The 27,657-nt window shown below is 27.6% G+C and overlaps 7 protein-coding genes across 13 annotated transcripts; 4 read left to right on the plus strand and 3 right to left on the minus strand.

The window, feature by feature from the left end:
• Positions 1 to 217: 217 nt before the first annotated feature.
• Positions 218 to 2,209, plus strand: Catsup (Catecholamines up). The gene is made up of 3 exons (XM_070300283.1): positions 218 to 1,381; positions 1,561 to 1,636; positions 1,758 to 2,209. Exons 1-3 carry the CDS (start codon positions 395 to 397, stop codon positions 1,931 to 1,933), a joined length of 1,239 nt encoding a protein of 412 aa, XP_070156384.1. The 5' UTR covers positions 218 to 394; the 3' UTR covers positions 1,934 to 2,209.
• Positions 2,210 to 3,846: 1,637 nt separating this feature from the next.
• Positions 3,847 to 6,017, minus strand: Ttc19 (tetratricopeptide repeat domain 19). Of its 2 annotated transcripts, none has more exons than XM_070300285.1 (4): positions 5,452 to 6,017; positions 5,090 to 5,352; positions 4,487 to 4,794; positions 3,847 to 4,357 (listed from the first exon to the last, which is right to left on the minus strand). In XM_070300285.1, the coding sequence occupies exons 1-4, from the start codon at positions 5,755 to 5,757 to the stop codon at positions 4,209 to 4,211; spliced, it is 1,026 nt and encodes a 341-aa protein (XP_070156386.1). In that variant the 5' UTR covers positions 5,758 to 6,017; the 3' UTR covers positions 3,847 to 4,208. The 2 variants fall into 2 exon arrangements, with proteins under 2 accessions (XP_070156386.1, XP_070156385.1); XM_070300284.1 differs by having other exon boundaries at positions 3,851 to 4,408; positions 5,452 to 6,015.
• A 683-nt stretch (positions 6,018 to 6,700) lies between these two features.
• Positions 6,701 to 16,096, plus strand: LOC138935539 (transmembrane protein 268). 6 transcript variants are annotated; one of them, XR_011447253.1, is made up of 8 exons: positions 6,704 to 6,933; positions 7,573 to 8,162; positions 8,498 to 8,878; positions 9,141 to 9,314; positions 12,165 to 12,357; positions 14,644 to 14,722; positions 14,868 to 14,957; positions 15,458 to 15,546. XR_011447253.1 is itself a non-coding variant. In XM_070300193.1 (7 exons), the coding sequence occupies exons 2-6, from the start codon at positions 7,575 to 7,577 to the stop codon at positions 14,700 to 14,702; spliced, it is 1,395 nt and encodes a 464-aa protein (XP_070156294.1). In that variant the 5' UTR covers positions 6,704 to 6,933; positions 7,573 to 7,574; the 3' UTR covers positions 14,703 to 14,722; positions 15,458 to 15,535. The 6 variants fall into 6 exon arrangements, 4 of the variants coding, with proteins under 4 accessions (XP_070156295.1, XP_070156294.1, XP_070156292.1 ...); XR_011447254.1 differs by having other exon boundaries at positions 14,900 to 14,957; XM_070300193.1 differs by lacking the exon at positions 14,868 to 14,957 and having other exon boundaries at positions 15,458 to 15,535.
• Positions 16,097 to 16,909: 813 nt separating this feature from the next.
• On the minus strand, positions 16,910 to 17,957 carry LOC138935542 (uncharacterized). Its single transcript, XM_070300196.1, has 2 exons — positions 17,659 to 17,957; positions 16,910 to 17,353 (listed from the first exon to the last, which is right to left on the minus strand). The coding sequence occupies exons 1-2, from the start codon at positions 17,771 to 17,773 to the stop codon at positions 17,133 to 17,135; spliced, it is 336 nt and encodes a 111-aa protein (XP_070156297.1). The 5' UTR covers positions 17,774 to 17,957; the 3' UTR covers positions 16,910 to 17,132.
• Positions 17,958 to 18,205: 248 nt separating this feature from the next.
• Positions 18,206 to 19,226, plus strand: LOC138935672 (small ribosomal subunit protein eS19A-like). Its single transcript, XM_070300430.1, has 3 exons — positions 18,206 to 18,315; positions 18,471 to 18,541; positions 18,778 to 19,226. Exons 2-3 carry the CDS (start codon positions 18,471 to 18,473, stop codon positions 19,169 to 19,171), a joined length of 465 nt encoding a protein of 154 aa, XP_070156531.1. The 5' UTR covers positions 18,206 to 18,315; the 3' UTR covers positions 19,172 to 19,226.
• Positions 19,227 to 19,725: 499 nt separating this feature from the next.
• Positions 19,726 to 22,652, minus strand: Rrp1 (Recombination repair protein 1). Its single transcript, XM_070300431.1, has 9 exons — positions 22,554 to 22,652; positions 22,004 to 22,065; positions 21,724 to 21,748; positions 21,425 to 21,640; positions 21,221 to 21,347; positions 21,012 to 21,155; positions 20,680 to 20,823; positions 20,392 to 20,572; positions 19,726 to 20,044 (listed from the first exon to the last, which is right to left on the minus strand). The coding sequence occupies exons 1-9, from the start codon at positions 22,641 to 22,643 to the stop codon at positions 19,927 to 19,929; spliced, it is 1,107 nt and encodes a 368-aa protein (XP_070156532.1). The 5' UTR covers positions 22,644 to 22,652; the 3' UTR covers positions 19,726 to 19,926.
• Positions 22,653 to 22,943: 291 nt separating this feature from the next.
• On the plus strand, positions 22,944 to 27,497 carry LOC138935233 (uncharacterized). The gene is made up of 6 exons (XM_070299687.1): positions 22,944 to 23,069; positions 23,696 to 24,070; positions 24,368 to 24,747; positions 24,984 to 25,098; positions 25,223 to 25,667; positions 25,899 to 27,497. Exons 1-6 carry the CDS (start codon positions 23,021 to 23,023, stop codon positions 27,364 to 27,366), a joined length of 2,832 nt encoding a protein of 943 aa, XP_070155788.1. The 5' UTR covers positions 22,944 to 23,020; the 3' UTR covers positions 27,367 to 27,497.
• Positions 27,498 to 27,657: the final 160 nt, after the last annotated feature.

A 27,657-nucleotide genomic window follows, 5' to 3' on the forward strand; every position in this document is an offset into this window, starting at 1 on the left:
AGTGTCTTCCCGACCGCAGCCGAATAGACGTACACGCGTCACATACGTTACATTTAGGCCGATATACATTTGTCCTACGACAAACTTTTTAAGCGCATTGATTAGCTAATTTCTAGGGACTTGAGAAAGTTTCTATTTTGCAGCCAATCAATATGCTTAAAAAGTTTGTCGTACGACAAATATAATATCGGCCTTATTCATCATTATCAATCTGATTAGGTCAGGTTCAGCATATGTGATTATATGACATATTTTGTCAATAAAATTTCCGTATGCATTGTGTTAATGTACTTCCATAATCACGCACATCAACGTCATCACGTCAACGTCATATCATCAGCGCGAAAACACTTTTGACGGTGTCGATCACAAAACGGCAGAGATCACCCGTACAATGACAGAGAATAATCGACACATTTCCATCCTCAAGTGGATTTCGAGGATAATAATCGCTACGTTTCTCGTGCTCATTATTTTAAATCTGCCGGCTGTCTGCAGTGCTCATGGAGATCACGACGAGCATTCACCCAGTTACAAATATTCCAAGGAAGCAAACAAGAATTATTTAAATTCACATCACAAGGACCAACTCCATCATAGTCATCATCATGACTATGATTACAAACACTCTCATTCTACGCAAACAAATGTCTTGCATAAAAATCGCAGTGATATTATTTTGAGAGCTGTTGGATCGACTGTGATTATATCTATTGCACCTTTTCTTATATTGTTTTTTGTACCACTGGACAATACTAACCAGCATGAATCATTGCTGAAAATTTTACTGAGCTTTGCAGCTGGTGGCCTATTGGGTGATGCTTTTCTTCATCTGATTCCTCATGCAATGGTCCCTCATTCGCATGAAGAAACACACTCGCCTAAACTTTCTTTTACCCATGAAAAATCTGAACATAATGAACCTGGACATCTAGATAAACCTGAACATCTAGATGAATCTGAACATCACAAACATGACATGAGCATTGGCTTATGTGTATTGTTAGGATTAATAATATTCTTAATAGTAGAGAAGGCGATTCGCATTATTAAAGGTGCTCATGCTCACTCACATGTCCATCATGTTCCTCAAGAAAAAAAGGAGAATGTCTCTTCGGAGAAGAAAGAAGAGAAGAAAAACAGCAATAAAGCGATTTCTAAGGCATGCAAAACATCTGAAAATGACATAAAGATCGCTGGTTATTTGAATCTAGCTGCAGACTTTCTGCATAACTTTACAGATGGTTTAGCTATAGGGGCTAGTTACATGGCTGGAAATAATATTGGTTATGTAACAACAGTCACAATTTTATTACATGAGATTCCACATGAAATCGGTGATTTTGCCATATTGGTGCAAAGTGGAGTTAGCAAAAGAAAGGTAAAATATAAATTTATGCAAAAATAAAAAATTGAGATATACAAAGTACTGTGTAATTACAGCTCAAAGATATAATTTACAGTTACATACAATATATTTTGTAATTTTTATATTCTCTTTTAAAATACAATTTTTGCGTAAATTCTGCAATTTAAATATCTTGATCATCTTGTTTGCAGGCTATGATGTTGCAATTGATTACTGCTGTAGGAGCTTTGTTAGGAACCTTTGTTTCTTTGTTGACGGAAGGAATGGGTAAGAAATATATAGTTGCAAGATTAGAGAAATGTATTAATTCTTAGTTTACGTTTCATGTAACTTTATATAATTTTATTATTTATCATAACTTAAAAATAATTTTTATTATTTATTTCAGGTGATCTTGCAACAAAATGGATTCTTCCATTTACAGCAGGAGGCTTTATTTATATTGCAACTGTTTCAGTAATACCAGAACTTTTGGTCGCAAGTAAACCTTGGCAGTCAGTTATGGAGATTTCTGCACTTCTTTTCGGAGTATGTATGATGGTTTTGATAGCAGAATATGAATAAGAAATAGGTTTGTTAGATATAAAATTCTCATTCGATTTAGTTTATAAGATCATTCATTAAAATCTGAAAAAATGTCCATTATATAAATAAACAATGAAGAAGATTAATGTACATTTAATACAATTATAATTATATTCTCTACAGAAAAGATATGCATTATCTTAATCTTTCACAGAAATAGATACCAGTAATACAAATATCACTATGTAATACTTCTGTGACTAATTGCATTTATGTTCAATAAAAAAATGAATAGGATTAATGAAACAAATATAAAAAAACATATATATATATATGTGCAAGTTATAGCTATAGTATTATTTTTACATTGAAGTAAAAGTTTTGCTGTTTAGTGAAATATAAATATATTATAAAGCATATTTTGCCACATATTGAAATATTATTAAAATTGATATGCCAACCAATAATCTTTTAGTGTTTTGTAATCTACATACTTTTTTACATTAATATGCCAAACAATAATCTTAGTTATTTTGTAATCTACATACTATATAACCTATAGTTAGCAGCAGTCGAAAGTAAAAAGGTAAAACTATATATTATTCACATGTGTTTAACAATTTATGTATTTTCTTAGTAATAATTATATACATATACATGTGTTCCTATATCTTTCTTTTAGATTTATTGATTAAATTTAAATTATTTTTTAATCCATTTATCTTTTAATGTGGATATTTAATATATGACATAATTTATTATATATTTTAATTCTAATTTTATATGATTATTATTAAGGTAACTCATAAACATAATTACTTGGAATAATTTGTTAGAATTATGAAATATTAAATTATATATTTAAAAAGAAGTACTTAATTTGTTTATATTTTTATATCTAGGATGCCTAAGACAAGAGTAATGTCTGAAAATAATCAATAATCTTAAGTCAAATAATTATTTAGATGAAATAATAGATATTCTTTAGACAGAAATAAAGAAAAATTTTATATAAATTTGAATAAAGATTTGAGTAACTTCTTGTTATCAATTACTTGTGTAATAAAAAATAGCTAGTTTCATAATTTTATAATTAATCTTTATTCTGTTTTTATAACACAACCTAGATATAATACATATTATTTGTATAATTATTTCCTCTCCCCGAAAAAATGCCAAAATAATCATCATATTACTTCAAAGAGTAAATGTAAAACTTTTAATGTATTAAGTACTTCTTCAATTAATGCAAAAAGATCAGCCAGTAATAAATGTGATATATTTACACAGATGAACGGCATATATATATGATAAATAAATTGTCAGTATAGTTTGTATGTTTATGTATGCTTCTTGAATTTATAATAAGATATAAGTACTATAAGATAAGCACAAATTGATACATGCTATAGAAAGATATGACTTTTCGCAAATATAATAAATTTCATAAATATATATTGATGCTATCATAGATTGATATTCTTCATCATAAAATATTTTGTAAAGATCTCACTTTTGAATAAAAATTGTAAATATAGTAGTTTGTAATGTATCAAAATCACTATTTATTTGATAGACAGCAAAAAATTATCGATAATTATAATGAATTATAAATTTGCAGTTTATATCATATAAAGATTAATGCATATGTCCATTAGCTAAGAGAAATTTTATATATATATATATATATATATATATATTACAATATTATAAAGCAAGGTTGATATATCTTATCGTGTGAAAAATGTTATATATATGTAACAATTCATATTTGAAATATAATGTATCGAGCGATTCTCTGCAACTGCATGGGATACGAGTGTAGTGGCAATAGAGTATGGAAGTTGGCATGTATACACATTATTTAATACTGCAACTTTCTTTATTATTGAATAATAGAAATAAAATCAGAAATGAAAGATTATATAATGTATGAAAATGTATTATAAAACGAAATAACTAATTTGGATTAAAATATTGTTTATGTATAACACAGAATATAATACAATAGAATATAAATTCAGCATAAGTAATATTCCAGAAATAAAATATATCCATTTCTTGTATCAATGATGATTATTCAATGAATACTACATAATTAATCCATTTTATGAGAAATTGAGTTTACTTATATATTATATATATTCATTTAAAGTTTCAACAACTTAATTATGTAATAATCATTGAAACACTTTAATAAGATTTTAAATATTTTTTAAAAATATGTTTACAGATTTCACACACACACACACATATATATATAAATATCTATAGTTTTAACAAAACTATACTATGTATCTAGATAGTCTAAGAATTATGATGACAGTAATTGTTTCACTGTCTTCAGGCATTCATTGGCTTTTAGCAAGGAATCATTATCATTCCTATTCTTAGCTATCATCCTTCCTTGTTGACAAGACATTTTGGCTTCAGCATATAAACCCTTTTTCAGAAATACATTTCCTAAATTTACATAAATCAAACCCAAATCAGCCATGTCAGGGGAATTTCTTCCTAAAAGTATATACGATATGTAGTATATATGTAGCTATATACAATTAATACATTAACAAAATTATACATTAATATCACCTATTTTTGTTGCAGCAGACAAGTATCTGACTGCTTCATCATACTCTCCTTGTATGTAACTAACAGTTCCCAAATCGTTAAGCAAAACTATAGTCTGTTCATGTTCTTCACCATTTATATTTTTACATATATTATAAGCCTGAAGAAAGTAGTTAAAAGCTTCGGCATGTCGAGATTGTGATAACAACATTCGTGCATACCAATCAAAGGTCATACCCTGTAATAACACAGCATCTTCATTTTCAGGATCTTTTTCAATTTGCGATTTTAAATTTTCCATACAAAATTTATAGCCCTGCTCTGCTTTCCTGAAAAATATGTGTAAAATATATATAAATCATATAACATATACATGTAATTTATTATGAATATCTTATATATAACAATATATATAATATAGTAAGACAGGAGCAAAGAGCTAAACTAATAAATTAATTATTAAATATTTATTTATATATATATATATATATATATATATATATATATCCCATTTTTCGTCATTTTTTGAAAATATATAATTTTTTTATGTTCCATATTACACTTTATGAAAAATAGAATTAAAATTTTAGAAAAAAACTTTCTGCAATAGCATAAATTGCTTACTTTATATCTTTTAAATGTTCAAATACTTTAGCCATTTTTAAACTTATGTGGATGACTCTCATGTCATCTTCCGAAGCTCCATTCGACATTAGCCTTTGCAAAACTGATATAAATAAGTTTTCTGCTTTGTGATAGTCTCCAGTATCAAAGGCAAGATTAGCCATTACATCGTAGATATATGTAATAGCATCATTATGTTGTATAGTTTGTGCCTGGCGTAACGCTAAGTGTAGCATTTGTTCTGCTTTAATGAATTCTCCCTTCTGTAAAGGGAAAGTAAATTTTGCTAAAACTGTATGAGATTTAAATCAAGATATGGTGAGAAATATATATATGACGGATGGCACGTTTCAATACCGAACCTGTATCAGCAATACAGATCGCTTGATCATCATAATAACTTCTGGAACTTCTTCATCAGAATCCTCGATACCGACAAGAAAATTGAATATCAACGTTGGCAGGGATACAGCGAGAAATATCTTGAATTTTTCTCCCTGCGACTTATGATCATTGTAAAAATTGTGTCTTTTCGTCATATTAAGTCGCCAATATTTTGTAAAGATATTTTTATGAATATGAATAATATATCGAGTATTCGCTGTCGAACGAATAAAATCAACGTTTGACAGAATGTATTTCGATATACGAGGTATTAAGCGGTACATATCTTGAAGTAAAAAGATTCGTATTAACGTGCATCATCAGCTGTAATCAGCTGACTGACTGAGATCTGTACTTTCATTGCTTTTAGTTTCTTTCTGCTCTCTCTCCATCCAAAGATTAAATATATATATTTTCAGCTAGAGAATAAACGAACAACAAATGTGTTTGATATGTCTGACATGCAAAGAAATTACAACATGTCATACGATAATCGTCATGTAATTTGTAGGTGCTAATATAGCGATGGAGTTAATCGCAATAAATGTTAGGTGTGTTCATTTTAAATGCACTTTATGCGCTAAATTGAAACATATATTGTACAGAACTTCAGATATGAACAAAGTAGAAAGTGCAACTTGGTGCAACTAAAACGAACAGATTCAATGCAGACATTGACGTATTTGACGCGTATACATACAGATCATGTTTTACTGATAAGCGCATATTCTTACCATTTTATTTATATTCGTGTATGGCCTAGATTTTGACATTAATCTTTCATGTTAATAGCAAAATCAAGAAATTAAATTTATAATGGAAAAATAATTTACTCGATTTTTTTGTATTTTTATATATATATATTTTATTTTTATTAAAAATGAGAGAGATATGGTGTACACACATCATTGTCTATTCTATACAATTTTTCGAATGACGATATGTATTTGTTTTATTTTAAACTGGTAGTAGCAAAAAATATGATAGCTGATACGTCGCGTATGTAAATATAATTAGAATCAGCTACTTAACTCTGTTACTATACATATACACACAGCTACAAAAAACAAACGAATGAAAACAACAATAAATATATATATAGGTGTGAATTTGAATCCCCGTCTAAAATTTATCTTAAAAAAAAATCACGCATAGGTCCTGTCAAATAAAATGAATTGGTTGCGATTGTACAATTTAATTTCGCAAATGAAGCTGAATATAAAAATCGTAACAGGTATGAATTATGTGCGTACGTTACGTATCGCACACCTGTGCGACTGTGCGTGTGCGTACAGGTATGTATTATGTACGTGTCGTGCACATCTCGCGACCCCACCTCGCCGTTACACACTGACGTCCCGCCTACCTTCGCCGTGCAACCATGTCGTATACCTCGATTTCGTGATTCGTCGCGCACCTTTTCGGCTCGTGGGTATGAGACAGATATCATATCGTAGCAGGTAGGTGTCCGCTCTTGGTATGCGCGTCTCTATTTTTCTCATCGAATACTCATCGTAGGCACACAAAGCCGCGCGAAAATCGCGTTCGCCAATCGCGATCACGCGATTATCTCGTTAGATGCGCCCGGCGCGCTTAATTAATTGAGATACGAATCGGATGTACATCTCGATTCGTCGAATCTCGACGACCTCGACGTTCGATTCCAGATTTTCCGCAGTTCGTCTGTTGCACTTCGAAGATGATATCGCAACTCTCATCGCTCTACTTCGTTCCTTCTATATGACGAAAGGGATCTCTACCGATATTCTCACACATACATGATGGATTGTTTCTCGCGAGAATACCTTGATGACACGTTTACCGTCTCGAATTCCATATCCGGACACTCCCTTCTAATCGAATCAAATCAACCACACGTGTAATTGTCGCGCAATCAGTCGCATAAATGTCACTATTAAATTAAATGCTAAGATGATAATTTTTAAAGATATAAAGGTAATGGTTTAATAAGCTATTTTACATCACCATTTATTGTTAAACAGAATATACTTGGCTAATAATCCATTATTATTGTTCTTGTATATTCGTATATGTGTGTCAATAAATCGTGTGTCTAATTTAGATTTTTTTTTTTACAGTCATGAGTTCCGAAGATATAACTGATAATGTGACAGCTACTGCGGCAGCTAATCCTAATATAGCTATGGAGAATTGGGTCCAATTTGAAGATGAAACGGGTCCAAAAAAGACTACAGATATAGAAAAAAAAGCCAACAGTAGCACTGCTGCTGTAATAAAGCCTGAGTCGATTACAGTGCAAATCGACAAAATTAATAAAAGTATTGATCCACCTGATATTAATGATAAGAAAACTAATGAGTATAAGGGTGCTGTGATAGCAACCGAATCCGTCCAGATTAATTTAGATAGATCAGGTTTAAGTCGTTCCATCACATCCGATATTCCGGACCTTAAATTATCATCTGACGTTAGAACGTCGGAAGCCAAGAGCGCTTCTTTAAAAACTATTGATCTAAGAGATGTATCTAATGGTAGAAATACATCGAGCAATGTTGTCAGTACATCTATCGGAAATATTAGACAGGGTTTTGCCAATGGTGATACTATCGTAACTCTTTTACCGGTAAATACTAAATGGCCATGGATTACTCCAGCTAAGTTTAGACCAGAATTGGTACCAGAGGAATTGATGGCACAAGGATTAACGGTATGTGAAAAATTTGTTGTATATTAATTTTTATATACTTTTTAATGTATATTATTGTTAATGTAATATTCTCTTAATGATTCTATAATTATTTGATAAAGATGTAATAACTTTTTTCTACACTTGTATAATCTGTGTAGCTGAACATTTTATCAGATATTCTTCAATTCTATATTAAAATTCAAAAACTGCTTCATATATATTCAACTTATCTAATATACTCTGAAATATTGTAATAAATTGAAGTAATTAAAATGGGAGAATATCAGCTATTTCTATATACACTAAAAAATATATAAAAGAAACAATATTCTAACAAAATAGATATATTGTAGCTCACAGTGGAAGATTATGTTCACATAATGGAGTTACTTGTCAATGATGTGCGCTTCAATATGTATAACATATGCTACAAGAGGATTCTTGTCCTTTGGATATTCACCGCCTTTGTTGTACTACTTGGTCTGCTGTTCTCCGGTGTAACTGGACTTACTTTATTCGGGCTCGGTATCATGTGGTTGGTCCTGAACGCAGCTGCAATATTCTTTTGCATGTTTATCAAGATAAAACTCAATCACAATCTCGAGAAATGTATGGCTCAAGTCAATAAACATTTATTAAAACACAAAATATTACTGGGGCTAGATGACAGAGGAAAGATCTCCTGCCACAAAGTTAACTTGTGTTTCATATACTTTGATACTACTGATTGCGTTGTAAGTGTTACATATATATAAATTTATATTATAAAATTTTTTTATTTATTGATGTAATTTAAATGCTTAATTTTTTAATATAAGTTAAATATTAGACAAGAAAAGAGAGTAATGCTTTGTACACATTTCTATTCATTGTGCCAAGAGAAATGCCAATATAGATATAATAAATGTTATTTGCTCTAATTATTGCTATATATTCTTTTATTTTTATCATTTATATATCTACAAAGAGCTAATATAATGATTTATTTTATATCAGAAAAAGCTACAAGAAATAATAGAGCGAGAAGAACGTGAAGGTAGAATAATTGGCGGTGGTGGTGATGACGGAAGCGAGTTAAGCCGACAACGAGAATTACAGCAGCGTATGGACATTGATGACAATGACATTGTTATACAAGGCAGTACAACCACGAGAATCTCTCGTAAACAGGTAAGGCGTGTGATCTCTTGAATCCTTCTTCCTCAATTATTTTTGTACATTCAAAATTTTTCTTTTTTTCTCTTTTTTATTTTATAATCTTATAAATTTTCTTGTTAGTTATTTGTTATTGCATAGAACATTTTTATATGTATATTTATTAGACGAACTAAAGATATATATTAAGAGTTAAATGAGGAACGCCATTTCTTTATTTGTAAATATCAACCGAATTCACCATGTGAAATGAACCAAAAGTGTAGTTTTAGATTTTTGTAGTAACCCCTTTTAATAATATTTAACTATTTTTATATTTTTGTTCAAAACGTAAACATATCGTTTCATTTTGAGGTTAGGTGAATATCATGTGAAAGAGGAATAGATAGATAAATAAGGATTTTTTTGTACATAATATATTGGCATACCTTTAATTCTCCCTTATATGGGCTTTAATTTTTGTATATAAATACACCTTATGTTTGTACGAAGTTTGACATTACTGATTGCGATAATTTGCATTAAATATTTATTGTGTGTGTATTATATTAAATTACCACCAGGGTAAAAATGAACAAGTATTCTGCCGTTATGTGCAACGTTGGGCAAAGGATTACTTACGACGCCGTTTGGATTGGACAGTTGACGAGGAAGGTGGAAATCCTTCTTCGCCACGTCACTTAGCGTCTGCTCTGTGTCCATGTCAATATATAGAGGAATGGTTACGTAATAAACCACGCGTTCAGGGCAGAGATTTTTGTCCCAGATGGAGTAGCTTTCTGAGAGATAGAGGCATTTGAGAAATACAGTATTCTATATTGTTTATATATTATCAAACATATATATGCAATTTTGTATGCATATATACAAAAATTACAGAGGTTTTTTTGCATTATTATTTTATTTTTTCATTGCTATATGTGCGATGATATTTTCTCATTGCTATATAGCAATGCGAATGCGCATTGCTATATAAGCATTTTTATATTTTGATCAAGTATTTGATCTTTTATACATATGTATCATTACTTATATTTTTAATTGTACTTATTTTATCCATGTTTTATATACATATATATAGAAACGTTATAAAGATCTTTTTTCCAACTTTATTATCGCAATATAAAGATTAAGAATCAAACTGAAGAGACTTTGCTCTAAGCAATATGATTCAGAATATAAGAAATCTAAACGATTACAGCTTTCAAAGAAAACTGCTATTTACTCTTTTATTGATTTGCTTATAACTTGAAAAGTATTAATTTAATGTTTGATTTATAAAATCAATTTTATATTTAATATTCATAGAATGTGGCCATTTTTATTCGTATAGAGAGAGAAGTAGCTATAATCGCACAATACATAGATGACAATACAAGTTTTAGCTTAAGACAAACATTACATGTTATAAAATGTTGTGAAGGAATTCTATGCCTTTGAAATTTCTTAAAGTTAATTTTTAATATGCTTGTGAGCATATCAACGCAATTTTTTTATTCTGATCATTTTTATTCTGTTTTTTATTATTGTATTTGTTATATTATTTTAGGAATTATGTTTATAGATTTTGTCATTTATATATGTGTTTAATAATGAGTTATTTTAAATGTACTTAAGTGCTACAATTTAGTAGTTAAGTTTATTTAACTACTAAAATGTACTACATTTTATTTAGAAATATTGAAGAATATATAAATAATTGATAAATAACAAGTGATAATCTTACTGAAAAGTTGTGAAATTAGTATGATTTTGTTGACTTCAATTATCTTTGCTGTAGATCCTGTAAATGTGTACTTTACGTGAATTATTATTTTTTCATGATCGCGCGAATAAATATGAATATAACTTTTTATATGTCTATAATCTACAGCATTGAAATATAAACTTATAAAAAATTATAATTTTGATTTCTGATCATGCTTGATTATTAATAGAGCTCATGGTTTTTTCGCTTCCAGATCAAGCTTTATCTACATTCCATATTTAATGCTGAATACAATTTTGATATTTTACTCATGTAATATAAAAATTACATGTATATCATATTTTAAAGATATACCGACATTTATATTATTTACATATGTCGACATTTAGCATTAAATTTGAATACAGATCTGTGTTTTAATAAAATTTATAAAGATAGATGTAGATAGCATAAATGAATATGATAATCTTTATTCCAGATTATTTTGATAATCTCTATTTCAGCATTCCAGTAAATTGTTCTCTTTAGAAGGCTAATAGTATTTCGAAATTTTTGGGGCTTATGTTTATGTAGCTTTTTCATTTATGCTAATAAACTACTTTATTAGTCTTCCTTTCTACCAATGATTCTTCGATGTTCTATATAGTTATATTTAGTGCGATCTTTGATCATAGATATATTTTTATGAGATTACACATACATGTAAAGGATGAATTATATCTATAAAATGGTGAACATTTTGTAATTCCGAAATAACGAGCTTCATGCATTTTATATAACAACAAGAAAATATTTTATAATGTTATTATAAAACAATGGCAGTCAGATCATTATTATAAAGACAGTGAATTTTGCAAACACTCTGTTTAAAGACTACAAATTACGATAAATATTTGAGAGAGAGAAAGAATTTGTTGCATAGTTTCATATATAATGAAAATATATAACAAATGAAACTGTTGCAGGCTTGAGTTTCTTTGCATATTTATAGCCACCAGGAAATGCACGATATCTTAGAGGTACCATTTGTGTATTGCATCTATTTGATCGTACACGTTATTCGTAAAAAAAATCATTTAGAAAAAAAAATTAGATTACTATTCTGCATCAGATTGACTATCACTGAATGATGATGGTGTGTGCATGTGTGTTGACAGGAACGGGCGGAGTTGCTGTTGCTGAGGTATGCGTCTCGATGGGCACGTCACTTTGTGCGCCGCAGACTTGATCTGGTTATAGACTCACAGGAACGCGATAGAAACATGGGTTTATCTGTTCCACCGCGCCATTGTGTCTCCGCCCGTTGCCCTTGTCAATTCATTGAGGACCATCTAAAACACAAGCCGAGAGGCAAGTTGACGTTACGCAAATTCTTTCTAATGCCAGACTTCACTGTCAATTGAATAGTGCCAATGGAGATTGATATGTCAGTCTTAAGAAGGTCACTTTAAAATTTTATGATAGAACTTCTGGAAAAATTACATTGACACGTTCCTGATACTGCAAACGATTTAATATTGTATGTTCAAGTTGTTATGTGTTATGCAATGGCTCATTCAACAATTGTGTTTTTGAAATTGCAATGTTGTAAACATAATGTAATGAGTGATTATGTTATCAATATATTTATTGTAATAGCCAAGATAAAAAAATCATCCATTTTTATTTTTAGTACTTTACTTAAAATTGTTTATATATATATATATATATATATATATATATATATATATATATATATATATATATATACAAAAATAAAATAGAATAATTGCACTGAAAATAAAAAATGTAGTTAACAATAGAAAATTCATGCAAGTAAAAAAGTTTATTATTTTAATAAATTTCTATAAATATAGAAAATACATAAAAATCGTGCTATCAATATTTTTGTTAATAAAATATATATTTTTTTATTGGAGTAAAATTTTTTGATAATTTATAATAACCGTTGCAAACAGAGAATTATGTATTTATCTTATTTTATTACACATTCCATGTGTTAACTGACAATTTATTGAAAATTAATGCCTTCATGCAAGTGCATTTAATGAAAAAACTAATGTAACACAAAAGATATTCCTTTTATAATATATCTTTCATCTGTAATCTCATTTATATATATATATATATAACTTTGCTTATCTATGCTGTTTTTTTTTGTTTTTTTTAATATTTTACATTATCAATAGATATTTCTATAGTTTCATTCTTCTTTTTAGATTTCTTAAATTAGTAGTTATGCTTATTAATTTCACGCCAAATAATTGTTAAATTACACATACATCATGTATATATCATATCACATATGTTATATCACATGTATCTCACCATAGCTTCTAAACATACTTTGGGAACAAGAAAAAACTTTATTTCTTTCTATCCTTTTTCAATTATTAAATGATCTTAGGATATGCAATGTTAAAACATTTGGGCAAAAATACTTGCCACATTACGTCAACTAAGAAAATTGTTCACCATTTTAAAAGGTAAAATTTATTTTTTTCGATTTGAAATATTAACAGTTTATATGTATATACAATATTATTAATCATTATTTTTTATTTTAAGATACAACTTGCGATTGTTTATTTGTGACTAATATAACTTAATTAAGGATATTGTTATTACTAAGAATTAGAGAGTTTCCCCTTCTTTTAAACAGCAGTAATAATATGATAAACAACTAGATACATTATTGTGTTCGATATACCATTCTTTGCGTTTATCTTTTCATGCTTCTTCCGGGTTAAAAAAGACGGCCGTTTTCTTTTTAGACTTTATTATTATTTTTTTTATAAGTATATAAAATAAGGCATTCTATAATTCTTTCAAAACTATAATCAAATTTCCTAAAAATAAAGTATACATGCATACATATTATAAATCATTATAGATAGAATTGTATTTTGGTTAAGTATATATTGTTTGATTGAAAACGAAAAAAATCTCACGAGAAATACATTTAAAAATATCGCGAATGTTAATGTTTTACAAAATATTGAAATTTTTTTAGACTGAGCATTATATACATATCTCTTTAATTGTTTTTAGTGCAATTGTATATGTGTAAAGGCTGCTGGTTATGATAAAATTATTAAGAGATAATCAGATAATCGTGAACATTATAGGACAATTCTCATATTATAAGCTAAATATAAGCTTATATATATATCACTACAGAAATGGTGATATATTATAAACATCACGTTATCTATTTTAAAAATGTAGTAGTTATATGCAAGATATTTCATATATCTGTTATATCCGTCCTAAAAATTTGCATAGATATAAGCTGTGTGTAGTTTAGATGTAATATATTTTTATATAATATTTAAAGAGAATATTATATACTTATTACAGAAATCAGTTTATAAAATTGTGTAACTGTGTGTGTATAGAGCCATCGCGCGATTTTTATATACAAACTGTAAAGCACTTTTATAATTGTTAAAGATGTTGTGGAATAAAAATATATACATATGTCTATTTCTTTACATATAATGCGTTTGTGCGTTTGAAACATTAATTTTTTTATGTTTGTAATTTAAAAATTTATTAACTTTTGTGCAATGTGTATTAATATGTAACTAACATTTATTCATTACTAATCTTGAGGGATTATATACTTGCATGCAGCTGGAGGGAAGATGATGAATCTTGGTATATTATCGTCACCCCATATCATCAGCACATAAAAAATAATCTCTAACATTATGTAAGTATTATATGGGACAAATTTTTTTTAATAACGCACTATAAGTAAAACAAATATAATTTTAATAAGTTGAATAAAAAGGACAGGCTTACGTCTTTTTGTATTAATGTTGTTTCGTAACATAGAAAATATAATTTGATTATAGATTGATTATATAGAGATGATACATTTCTTCAGATTCTAACAAATGGTTACTAACAATAAGTCTGGTTGCATTTAACATATCGGAGCAAAGGTGAATTTATTTTTAACTTTCAATTTACAACTCTTCATGCACAACTCTTGACATAATTTGTTAAGACTATTGTGTACGTTGTGACTATTGTGTAATTATATACTTATCTTTTTTGCCTTTTTCCTTTGCCTCTTAAAATACAAGACGTAATTGTAACGTTACATATAAAAGTTTTTTTTTCATTATAAACAAATATATACTTTTTTATTAAATGATTATATATTTTAAACATATCTATTCTCATATTAAGAAAATTGCTTTTTTTTTAAATTGCTTGCTTCTATTTTAAGAAAATAAAACTTAAATATAATATCGCATATTTGACCATAAATTGACATTTCCATTTTTACTATTGTTATTGTCACAGTTTTACATGAATTTATATGTATCGATAAATTTTTTGTTAAGAATAATATATCATATATCAGAGTACATGTTAGATCTGCATTTTTGTATCTATTTATATTGATGTATATTAATGAGTTAACATAATTTTTCAGGGTATCCACCAGGATTTACATGGTGTGCCTACCTTAATGAACCTATTCGGTTTGATATGGTACCAAGTATATCACATTAAATAGTTTTTGTCTTTACAGACACCATGTAATACAGTATTGGTTAATGTTTAGATTTAAATTTATATAGAAAGAAAGAAGAGCTATATATCAAAATGAAACGTATTGTTATATGTATACATAACAAGAGAAAAAGTGTTAATTTTGTTTGTAAATCTTTTTTCGTTTTCATATAATGCATTTTTTAGGTCTACTTAAAGTAAAGATAGAATTATATTGTTATTACAAATTTTATAAGCGTACATATATTTTTTATAATTCATATTTTGATATTATAAAACATATGGTAAAATCTGTTTTCATCCTTGTCTATTTTCGTCTTTATAATTTTTCTCTACTATTATTAATATATCGCACACAGAAACATATATATTAGTGATTTATTAATTCAAATTATTAATTAAAGTATTATTTAATTTCATTAAAATTCGCAGAATAATAATTTTTTGAAATAATTGTGCATGGCAATATTGAAATATAAGAATTGTTAATCGTACAAATATATTTTTATTATATAAGATATAACTTGATATGTATACATACATATACATACATACATATATATATATATATATATATATTTATATATGCATCTATGTATATGTGTACGTGTGTGTGTGTGTGTGTAATCACATGCTTAATACAGACAGCACTTGATGATCTCTATCATTCAAAGAGTTATAGAAAATTTCAAATAAACATACTCTTTTACACAGAACTTGTAGAGACAAATTATATAAATTTTATAAAAAATATATAATTTTTATTTGATCAAAATTATCATATAAGGTAATTAATACAAATATCTTTAAAGCAATTTTTGATAATTCTTTGAATGGCCGAGGCCATCTAAGAGTTCCTTTAATTGAACTACTCTAAATAGTTAAATATAAAAATTTAACAAGTAATTCGTAAATTTTTACACAAAAGAACAACAGGAAAATATAACACAATTATCCTTTTATATATCATTTATATATTATCCACTATAGTAAATGTGATCAATCATAGTTATTGCAATATTGTATTAGATGTTAAGTTGTTATTGTGCCTTGTCATAAATTTTGTTGAAATAGCTTTATGGAATATTGTGTATTATTAATATACAATTCATGTAACAATATATTGTTTAGTGCATTGTGACATTAATTTGTTAAGAACAGAAATAATTATAAAGAAATTATCATTAAATATTTGTTATATTCTATTATCATAATTGTATATATATATATATATATATATATATAATGAATCTCATACAGGATGTTATGGAATGTTCTTTTAATCGCAAATATTAAAAATATTGCAAAATTAAATTTATAATAAATGACTTATTTAAAAGCACTGAATTTTTATGTAATAAGTTTATTTATCTTAAATAAATAGACCAATAAAAGAAGACTTCGATAGAAAATATAAATCAAGTATTAAGTAATGATATCAGCAATAGATACAAGTACAAGATATAAGATTAACAATGGTTATAAAATTTTACATTGAAATAAATTATATATTTTTTTTAATATAATTTATATTTGTATATAATAGATTAATTGTTAAAATAATTTAATATTAATTATCTAGCATTCCTATATCTCTAGTATGTTATCAGAGCAGCATGTGCCTGCTTTCTAATATCATCCGCAAGCTTTTTTATTTCCTCATTATCTGCTTGCATTTGCTGCCCTTCTCTTCTCAAAGTACATTCCAACTGTTTCAACTGCTGTTTGGTATTCAAATAAGTTTTTACTTTCTTGTATATATCATCGGAGTTGTTAATACTTGTCAGACCATAAGATTCTTTTATATGTAAATCATCTGAAATTATATTAGTAAGAGTATAATTTAATGATTTCTAGACCAAAAAAATATTCGTTTACAGCGTAAACTAATTATAAATCATAAGTGATAACTAAATAATATACACATATATAAGAAGAATCAAAGTTAAACTTTCTAAGATATTCTAGTATGTAATTCTTACAAAAAAATTAAAACTTTAACAACACAATATTTAATTAAACTGGATGTGTATGTGTGTGATCTTTGTATATAAAAGATAAAGCATATTTATTTATACATAAAATTCAAATGCAACAAATGTTAGTCATAGAGATATTCACTTATGATTTTAAACGCTACATCATCCACAACAGCATTTTCAAGATCTTCCAACATATGTTCATGATTTGGCAAATAAGGCCTTGGTGGTAAACTATTCTTTTTATTACTAAACATTATATAGAGTCAATGTTGACATAAAAAATCAGAGCATTAACTTCACTCTTCCAATTCCAATTTATTGTTTTCTTTTTTTTTTTTTAATTTTGTCCATTAATGAAACAAAGTTGCAGTTATTGTTCTATATCACTAGAGAAAATAAGAGAGAAAACTTCTCTTTATTATTGTTAGGAAACCAAATGATTATATATATAATTTTAATAAACCATAAACAAAACAGTATAAGAAAGAGAGGAAAGTATTTACATCCCTGGATTCTCTCTTCTGTTCGAAAATCTACACGTTGGAGCAGAATGGCATTTGATTGACCAATCGGGGCAAAAGGAATAAAGATTTCTTTGTTCTTATTGGCGAATTAAACGCTATTTTATCCAATGAGTAGATTTTCGAACGTAACCCAAGACGTTTCTAAATTCCAATCGGTTCCATTCTCGCGTTTCTCTTTTTCACGTAAAAGTAGTGCTCGCTGATGTTACAGGACGGTACGAATTAAAGAACACCGTATTTAGTGAAGGAAATACAAAAATTTATATAAAAATGTACGTAATCGAGTTTTAGCGATTTTTTATAATTTTTATCAATTATCGGAATATAGAGATTTAGAACTAAAGTTCACTCGAGATTCATGTGCACATGTGGCAGGTGTATATATTATTTCGCGTTATTATTTTATTAACTGGAATTCTCCTTTCAGATGCCATCTGTAACGTTAAAAGACGTGGACCAGCAAAAATTCGTAAAGGCCTTCGCAGCTTTCCTTAAAAAGTGAGTAAGAAATACAGAAAAGTTTAAACCTAACCTAAATAATTTCTCATATTTAATATTGAAAGCACAATTACATACTTATTTATTATTATCTTTATTATAAAAAAAAAATTATTTATCTGCATTATTCAACTTATAAAATTCTTATTCTATATTGTACGCTTCTGCATTGTTCTACCTATGCATGATAATTCATTGCTCAAAGATCCATTTTATGACATTACATAAAATTTTAGAACTGGCAAAATGCGAGTGCCAGAATGGGTGGACATTGTGAAAACGGCCAAATTCAAAGAGTTGGCTCCTTATGATCCCGATTGGTACTACATCAGATGTGCAGCTTTGGTACGTCACATTTATATCCGCAGCCCAATCGGTGTCGGCGCCGTCACCAAGATTTTTGGTGGACGCAAACGCAATGGCACTCATCCTAGTCACTTCTGCCGATCAGCCGGTGGTGTTGCGCGCAAAGCGCTCCAAAGCTTGGAGCAATTGAAACTGATTGAAAAAGCACCTCTTGGCGGACGTAAATTGACTAGCCAAGGACGCAGGGATTTAGATCGTATCGCTGCACAAGTTAAAGCTAAAAGCAAAAAACAACTTAAACTTCAAGAGACAATTGCAATTTAGATATTTCCTTATGTTTCTGTAACAAAAAATTAAAAAAGATATAAATCTCTAAAAAGTCTTTTTTAAATATTTTTAAAATACACGAAACCACTTTTAAATCACCAAAATCAATAACAGAAGAATATAATAATCAGATAAAAGATGATTAACTAAAATTCCAAAAATCGATTCAAAGAATTCTTTGAAATTTAAATCTGATGATTTGAACTACAAATATTTAAACTATTTCTATTATTCATATATGTCTACATAATTGTAAGTTATAAAACTAATGTATTGCATCCTTACAAATATTTATATCAGATAGCTAAAAACAATTGATAATATTTCTTATTTCTTCTCTAATCAACGATACTAAAATACAAATAAGAGATAACATCATTAATTATGAAACGAAGTTTTGTTGAAATATTTATATTTTTAGACATATGTAGTAAAAGTACCAAGGGTAATAAAGAAAAGACTAAAATTTAATGCATGCATCAATTAGTGTTAAAATTTTATTTTTTATGCTTCAAAATATAAAATGCATTTATTACATTTGCCTTATTTAGATATAAATTACATTACAGAGCAAACGAGTTCAAAAATATGTCTCATACAATGCACATCAAAGTTTAAATAAGATACATACAATTGATATAAAGTAAAACAATTAATCATTTATATACTGATTATTTGCAATTACTCATGAGAGAAAACAGTTCCATTATCGATATTACTTGATATTTCTACACAAAAATACACAATGTTCATTATAAATTCATATAAAGTATTGCAGGACAATGATCACTGCCATAAACCTGTTTTCTTATAATATTGTCGCACACTTTATTCTTGATCCGTTCTGATACTAGGAAATAATCCAATCGCCTATATATAACAAATTTTATATAAATGTAGTAGATTATTTTTTGCTTTAATATATATAAAGCATTTAACTATAATCAATAAGTTATAATTAAATATTTTGTAGAAATAAAGGAATTTTATAGTTGCAAAAATTTTTGGGAACATTAACAGAGATATTGTAATTTATGATTAATATATTGCACATAAGATTAAATTAATACATGTATCACATAACTTAACATCTTATAAATATATACGAAAAGAACTTTTGCTTTTTTAATACTAAATTGAATTTTTCTACACAATTTTTGCTAACTATTTATAATTTCATAAAATATAATTTTAGTAAAGACAACTCATTTACTTACCACCCGATATCCTTATTACGTGAATTGGCGAAATATGACCAAAATGTATATGCACCTTCTTTGTCAGGATATAATAACCTAAAGGTATCTATAAAGCCGGCAGCTAAAAAATCGGTCATATCATCTCGTTCTTCCTTGGTAAATCCAGCATTTTTAGTATTTGTTTTGGGATTCTTTAAATCTAAGGACCAATAGTAATAAATTATAATCTTAATGTTCCCAAAATAATAATTATCAATATTCTACATTTGAGATTAAATGAAGTTGAAACTAATATATTGATAATACCTATTTCTTGATGAGCTACATTCATATCACCGCATATAATAACAGGCTTTTTTTGATCTAATTCTTTAATGTATTTCTTAAATGTCTTATTCCATTCCAATCTTTTTGGTAATGTCACCAATTTTTGCCCAGCATTTGGCACATCTATTATATTATATTCTATTATTAAATACTAAACATTTTTATTAAAATTAGAAATATTTTTTAAAAGTATATGTACATAAATATAATATATATTGAATTTTATGTAGATATATCTCCGATTCTTATGATTATGTCATATAATCAGAATTTATCTCTTTATATATAATTATTGAAAAGATATAACTTACAAACATTAACCATAAAAAATTCTGGGAATTCTGCTGTGATCATTCTACCTTCGCTATCAAATTCAGAATTATTTAAGCCATATTTCACAGAAATCGGCTTTTCTTTACAGAATAAAGCAAGCCCACAATAACCTGGCTTTTTACCTATTAAAATATATTTATTAATTATATGGTATGTGCATATAAATTTTCCTTCAAGTATTTCTTACTGTCCAGAAAATAATGATGATATCCTGGCAACTTGACATCATCTGGCAATTTATCTTTGTCACATTTTGTTTCTTGTAAAGCAACTATATCTGCATCTTCTTTGATAATATAATCCATTCCATTTTTCTAATTAAACATTAGTATAAAAAACTATTACCAATATAATAAAATATAATAAATTAAGATAAATTAAGCAAACATACTTTAATGACAGCCCTGATTCCAGAGACATTCCAAGTACAAATCTTCAAATTATAATCATTGCCTTCCTCATTTGGCTTTGTACATCCAAAATCTATCTCATCCAGGTTTGTATCTGTCTTATTCTGCATTTGTTTGGGTTCATTCTTTGCCTTTTTCATAGTAGATGAATCATTTTCATTAACTTTTTTTGATTCCTTTGATTCGATTTTTGCCTTCTTTGGTGCAGGTTCGTCATTTGTATCATTTGTACGCTTTTTTTTAGAAGTTTTAGATTCATTCAATGTATCTATTTTCTTACCAGATTTAATTTTGGAAGTATCAACCTAGTTTTAAGAAAAAATTAACATGTAGCCTTTTTCATACTATTAATATAGAATACCATAGTGTTGAATTAAATATATAATTGTAAAATTTTTAGCAAATAGTATTGCAATTATATCATATTTTATATACAAAAGAATATTTAGCATTTGATATATTAAAAATAAATTAAAATTTTATATTTATATATATAAAATAAAATGTAACAATATCTGCTTATACATATTGAGTGATAAATTAATATTGTATCTCTATACCTTTGCTTTTGCAGTTCGTTTTGGTGGCATATTGAAATCTTGTTCTTTGTAAAGAGCAAATACTGAGAAAAATATAAATGTTAATATTGTTAATTTTAATGTTTTAATGTTAATCGTTAATATTAATATTTTAATAAACTATAAAATGTACAACAGCTCTTCCAAATAATCTGTTTAATTCAATAAAATTGATATTATAATAACAATATATTTAGAATATATATATATATATATATAAATTTATTAATCATTTATAGTCATATTAATAAAGATGATCTCTATCCTTATATATAATTTTGCAAGTTTAAGGATTTTTTAATTTTATCGATGAAACTAAATTTTATAAATAATATCTTAAAATCGTAGTTATTGAAGAGTCTTATCGTTAGTTGATTATCTGTTTTCATAACCGGTAAATATATAGCCTAACTACGTCTCTAACCACGTTTATCGGATTTTATCTTTTCAGCAGAAAATCCAGCTGTATTTTCAATCGAAGAAATGATATTAGCTGACCAGTTTAAGATAATACTTTATTTCTTTTACGGACCTTGATAATTCCCGTATACGTGACTGGAAGAAATGCAAACAAACGTCTGATGCAGATTGGTTTGTTATACAACTTTAAATTTAGTGCCATTTAGCACTGTTTAGCATCATGCGCTACAAGAGACGACATATTATTAAACCAACGCGTATATCATCCAATAATTTTGCCAACTTCTTTCAAAATATATTCTTATCCATTAGAAAATTCGGATCCTAACTGGCGACATTTTTGTCCCTAAAAAATAAACGTTTCTATTGGACACTGGATGTTAGATATCGGGCGTAGTGTGAATCTTCCATAAGGAACGCGGTACGATTATCGATATGCGCACTCGTCCGTATTTGCTTTCGCAATATTGGCAGCAATGTCGACAATTGACAAGAAGGAAGAATTGGACAACAAACGGGGAACCTGTTGTTCGTAGGAGAGGAGGATTATGTAGACACGCTACGAACGCGATTGCCACCATGAACACCAAAACAAATCCACAAAATGTGTCGAATTCGTACAACGGAGGTAATTCAATTTTTAATTTGCTACTTCTTTTTTTTTTATATATACTATCTTCGAATCGTTGTCGCTCGGTTAAGAAAAACGCGCGCATCGCAGTATCCGTAGATAGTAAATTGAAAAGCTGTCTGCTGGGCGTCCTTATGGCGTCTGCTAAAACTCGACTAAAATAATTTTTATTCGATATATAAAAAGAATGAAAGAGAGGCGTATGTTGAATAAATTAATGCTATTTATTAATGCGGATCGCATGGATTATAATCTCCTTGATGATAAAATACAATATATACCTTCTTTAGAAATGTTATAATCAGCAATAGTGTGATGTATACACATACACATTTTATAGTTTGTATGTTTATCATGATGAAGAAATTTATATATTTCGTGTTTTATACATTCTTTCCTTTTAATGATATAAAATATGTATTTATGAAAAAAATTTGTGAAAAACTTATAATTCTATCTTATATTTGTATCAAATTATTTTACAATATATATAAAAAGTTTTTATTTGTTCTTCATAAAAAATTGAACTGTTATATAGTATAAAACTATTCTTATTTAGTATATACAAAATTAATATATAGATGTATATTTAAAAATACTAATTTTTATAAATATTGTTATAGATAATATTGGAAAGGATAGTCCATCAGCATTGCTAGTAGTGCTTGCAGAAGTCGCGTCTCAAACATTGCATTCAGAAACAAAGCGTATTGACTCATTGCTGGCAGCACAATGCAAATCTAGAACAGCGAGTATAAAACGGAAAGAATCATGCTTTACCGTATCTCAGCTTTTATCTATGCCTGTTTCCCATCTTGTTAAGCAATTCACTATTTTTACAAGTGACGAGCTCAAAAGACAATATTCTTATACTTGCGCATTAGTGCCTGGTTGTCAGCAGAAATATACCAGTTTTGCTAGCGAAGAAAAGGCAAGAGCATCCATTAAAAGTCATTTAGAAGAGCATTTAGAATATCTGAAAGCAGACAAAGAAACCTGTATGTATTTTAACAAACTTATTGTGCTACTTATATCTAAATACTGTATTGTTTTTCTTCATGTATAGATTTGTTTTTCAATTTGGAATTTTTATAACAGTATTTATATAAAAAGAATTTCATGAAATTTCCTTTCTCTTATATAAATATTCTTATAATTTTATATATTAAATTTAAAAATCATGATAAAATTTGTAAATTGCATATATAGATAATAATTTATAACATATCTTTATGTAAAATAAATTATATTGTATTTGATGATTAAAAAAAAATCTTGTCTTTATGTTGTTACAGATGATACATTTACAGCAAAAAGTATAAATCATAAAAATTTTAAAACTAATCTACAAAGTAAAAAAAGTCGGATACAGCAGACAAAAAAACCACAAGAAACAATAAATAAGAAGAATAAAGATGTGATATTGGAGAAATCTACAAATTATTTACGTAAAATACTTTTAAATGATATTAATATTAAAGAGAATGAGAAGCAGAAATGTTTTCAGAATTCAGAAAATAAGGAAGCGCACAATTCCGAATTAAAAAATTCTGACCGAATGGATACTAAGGTCCTTGGAGATCATAGTTATTTTGAACGATTAGATGATAAGATGCTTAACAGAAAGGGAATGCCATCTGTTAATAATGTCTTAGATAATACAAGAAAAGAAAATGTTAGTAATTAATCTACGAATTATATATATTAAATATGTTTTAAATATAAAAATATTTAATTGGTATATAAGAAAAATGTTACGAAAAAAATATAATAGAGAATTATAACACATTGCGTAAGATCTAGGCAATATAAAATCATCAAAAAATATTCATATATACTTGATATTTATATTTATACATAATTTAATATGGGTATTTATATACTACATTTTATAAGTATATTTCTTTCCAGATTGTATTGATGGTTGTTGGTAGTGATAGTGTACATATGAAAGAGTATTCTTCTGTCAATCAGAAATTAGCTGAAAACACAAATTGTCAAGATTCTGATATTCTCTATTCATCAGGTATATTTCTGTATAAAACATTAACTTACAATTAATACTACAAGAATATTACTGTATTTAAATGTAAATTGTAATTCTAAATTGTGTAACTCTCTAAATATATATTACATTTATGTATGTACAGATTCATGGTCAGATGAAACTCTGATAAAAAATACAGAAATATCTACAGCTACCAAACCTAAAGGGAAAGCAAAATTTATTGGAACAAGTAAGGAAGAGAGGGAAATGGCATTAGCATATATAGAGCGTATCAAGAAGAAAGGCAATCCGACAGGAAGTAATCTACAATGTCGCATTTGCGATCCACCTCGTAGTTTCACCGCGCCTACAACTTTAGTATCTCATTATCGTAGTCACGCTGGAATAAAACCATATGAGTGTCGAATATGTAGAGCAGTTTTCACAAGAAGACACAGCTTGAAGTATCATATGTTGATTCATCAAAATCAGACGCGCTTTACGTGTCTAGATTGTGGAAAGAAGTTTAGGCATCCATCACACTTTAGAGAACATCAACGTAGACACACTGGAGAAGCCCCGTTCGGATGCGATGATTGTGGACAACGGTAAGTAAAAATAATCAATTAACTCTTTAATATTTAAAAGATACTTATGGTTTATTCTCTTAAACATTAGTTTAAATCGATTAAGATATTTAAATTAGTTTATTTTCAACTAATTTATAAATTAACCAAATTTCTCCAGTGTTTTCTTGTTAATTTTACTTCAGAAAGAGAGATCGAAGCTCAATTGACAATTGATTGTGTATAATATTTTTATACTATTTTTCATATCAGGTTCAAAACAAGAAATACATATAAACGTCATTTAAAAACACGACACGGTAAAATTCTTACGACAATCGGTGAAGTTTTGCATCTTTCCGAAGAAGACTTTCAAAAGGTTCGAACCAATCGAAGAAAGAAAGATTGTGTCCCAGAGACTACAATGAATGTCGATAATATCGAGTCCAATGTGATCGTGGATTTTGGAAATTACCATGACAAAACGCAAATTGTTACAAATTCAATAGAAGAGTATGTTCTGAAAGAGAATATTGAAGATATTAATAGAAATTTGGAAACAAAAGATACTATACAATTTGTTGATAAATGTCTTGAGAGTTTTGAGATTTGTTCAGAATCTCAATTGAATAAGACTGATAGTATAGAGACTGAAATAGGTATAGACTGTAGATATCCCGATAAGAACGATAAAAGTGTCAGAGTAGAACATATCAATGATGTAGAAGATGGCCTGCTACAATTAAAAAATCCTTTTTATGATAATTTAAAAATAACCAATAATGAAGAAAATCACGTTATTTATCAGCATAACATCGAAGATCAGAATAAAGTTTATGATTGCAACAATAGGATACAATGGCTTGAATATTCTGAAGTAAAATATAATAATGAGACTTTGAAGGAAGAAGGTGAAGATATAATAGAGGAAAGAGTAAATATAGATCTTTCAGAACAGTTACACAGAAATAAATTACATGTATTGCAAGAATCTATACACAATTATCACAAAATCATATGCGACAATGATATGCCAGATAAAACCACAACATACATGCATTTAGAAACTGAGCAAGCCGAAACTACAAGTTCCGATAAAAATAACCAAACATATGATGGACATATTATTATTACACAAAACAATGACATGAATGAAAAATTTAATAAATATGCCAATACTTATAATGTTGAAAATAAAGAATGTGCAGGAAGTAACATAACTTTATGTACGCAGATAACAAATACAGATGTTAATATTTTGCAAACCGTTGATGCAGTTAGAGAAAATATTATGCCACAAGATCAAGATAATAATATACAAGAAAACGAGTGTGTAAGTGAACCTATTGTAACTGATTCGATAGAAACCATAAACGTTTCTTCAAAAAATTCTGTTAAAGAAAATCAGACACTTGATCAACAACAAAGTAATCGATGTTTATATATTCATACTGATCAATTAAATAGGATAATCACGCAAAGTAGATGTATAAACATACCTTTACATCAAATCGAATTATATAGCAATAAACAAAATCAATTGCAAGGAAAAGCAGACAATTTTAGTAAATTTCGAATTTTAGATAGTAACTTACAAGCAATTGACATAAAGCAACCTGATAAGCAAAATACGATTTTGTTTGTATCTAATGATCATTTGAAGAATGGAATTTTTCAAATTGACAGGAATAGTGTCAAATACTGTCAAAATTCTAAAAAGATGGACAATTTACAAAGTTAATATGATAATGATAATAATATCTGTACAATAAAATATGTAAAGTTTGATGTTGATCACATTATTATATTTTGTAGTATTGTTAATAGATATGAGATCGATTAATTGAAATATGCAATAAAATCATTATAATGTATAAGAATTCTGGAAAGCACAAGATTAATGAAATAATGCTACATTTTCTGGTTTGTGTAAATACTTTCAAAAAACAAAACTCTAGATAAAAATATAAAACTATTTCTCAATTTTATTACAAGATATAATTATATTTAGGAAAAATGATATAACGGGCTA

This window comes from Polyergus mexicanus, unplaced genomic scaffold (assembly GCF_030449975.1).
Source record: "Polyergus mexicanus isolate NDT 795.1 unplaced genomic scaffold, iyPolMexi1.0 SCAF_8, whole genome shotgun sequence".
NCBI classification, from domain to species: Eukaryota; Metazoa; Arthropoda; class Insecta; order Hymenoptera; family Formicidae; genus Polyergus; species Polyergus mexicanus.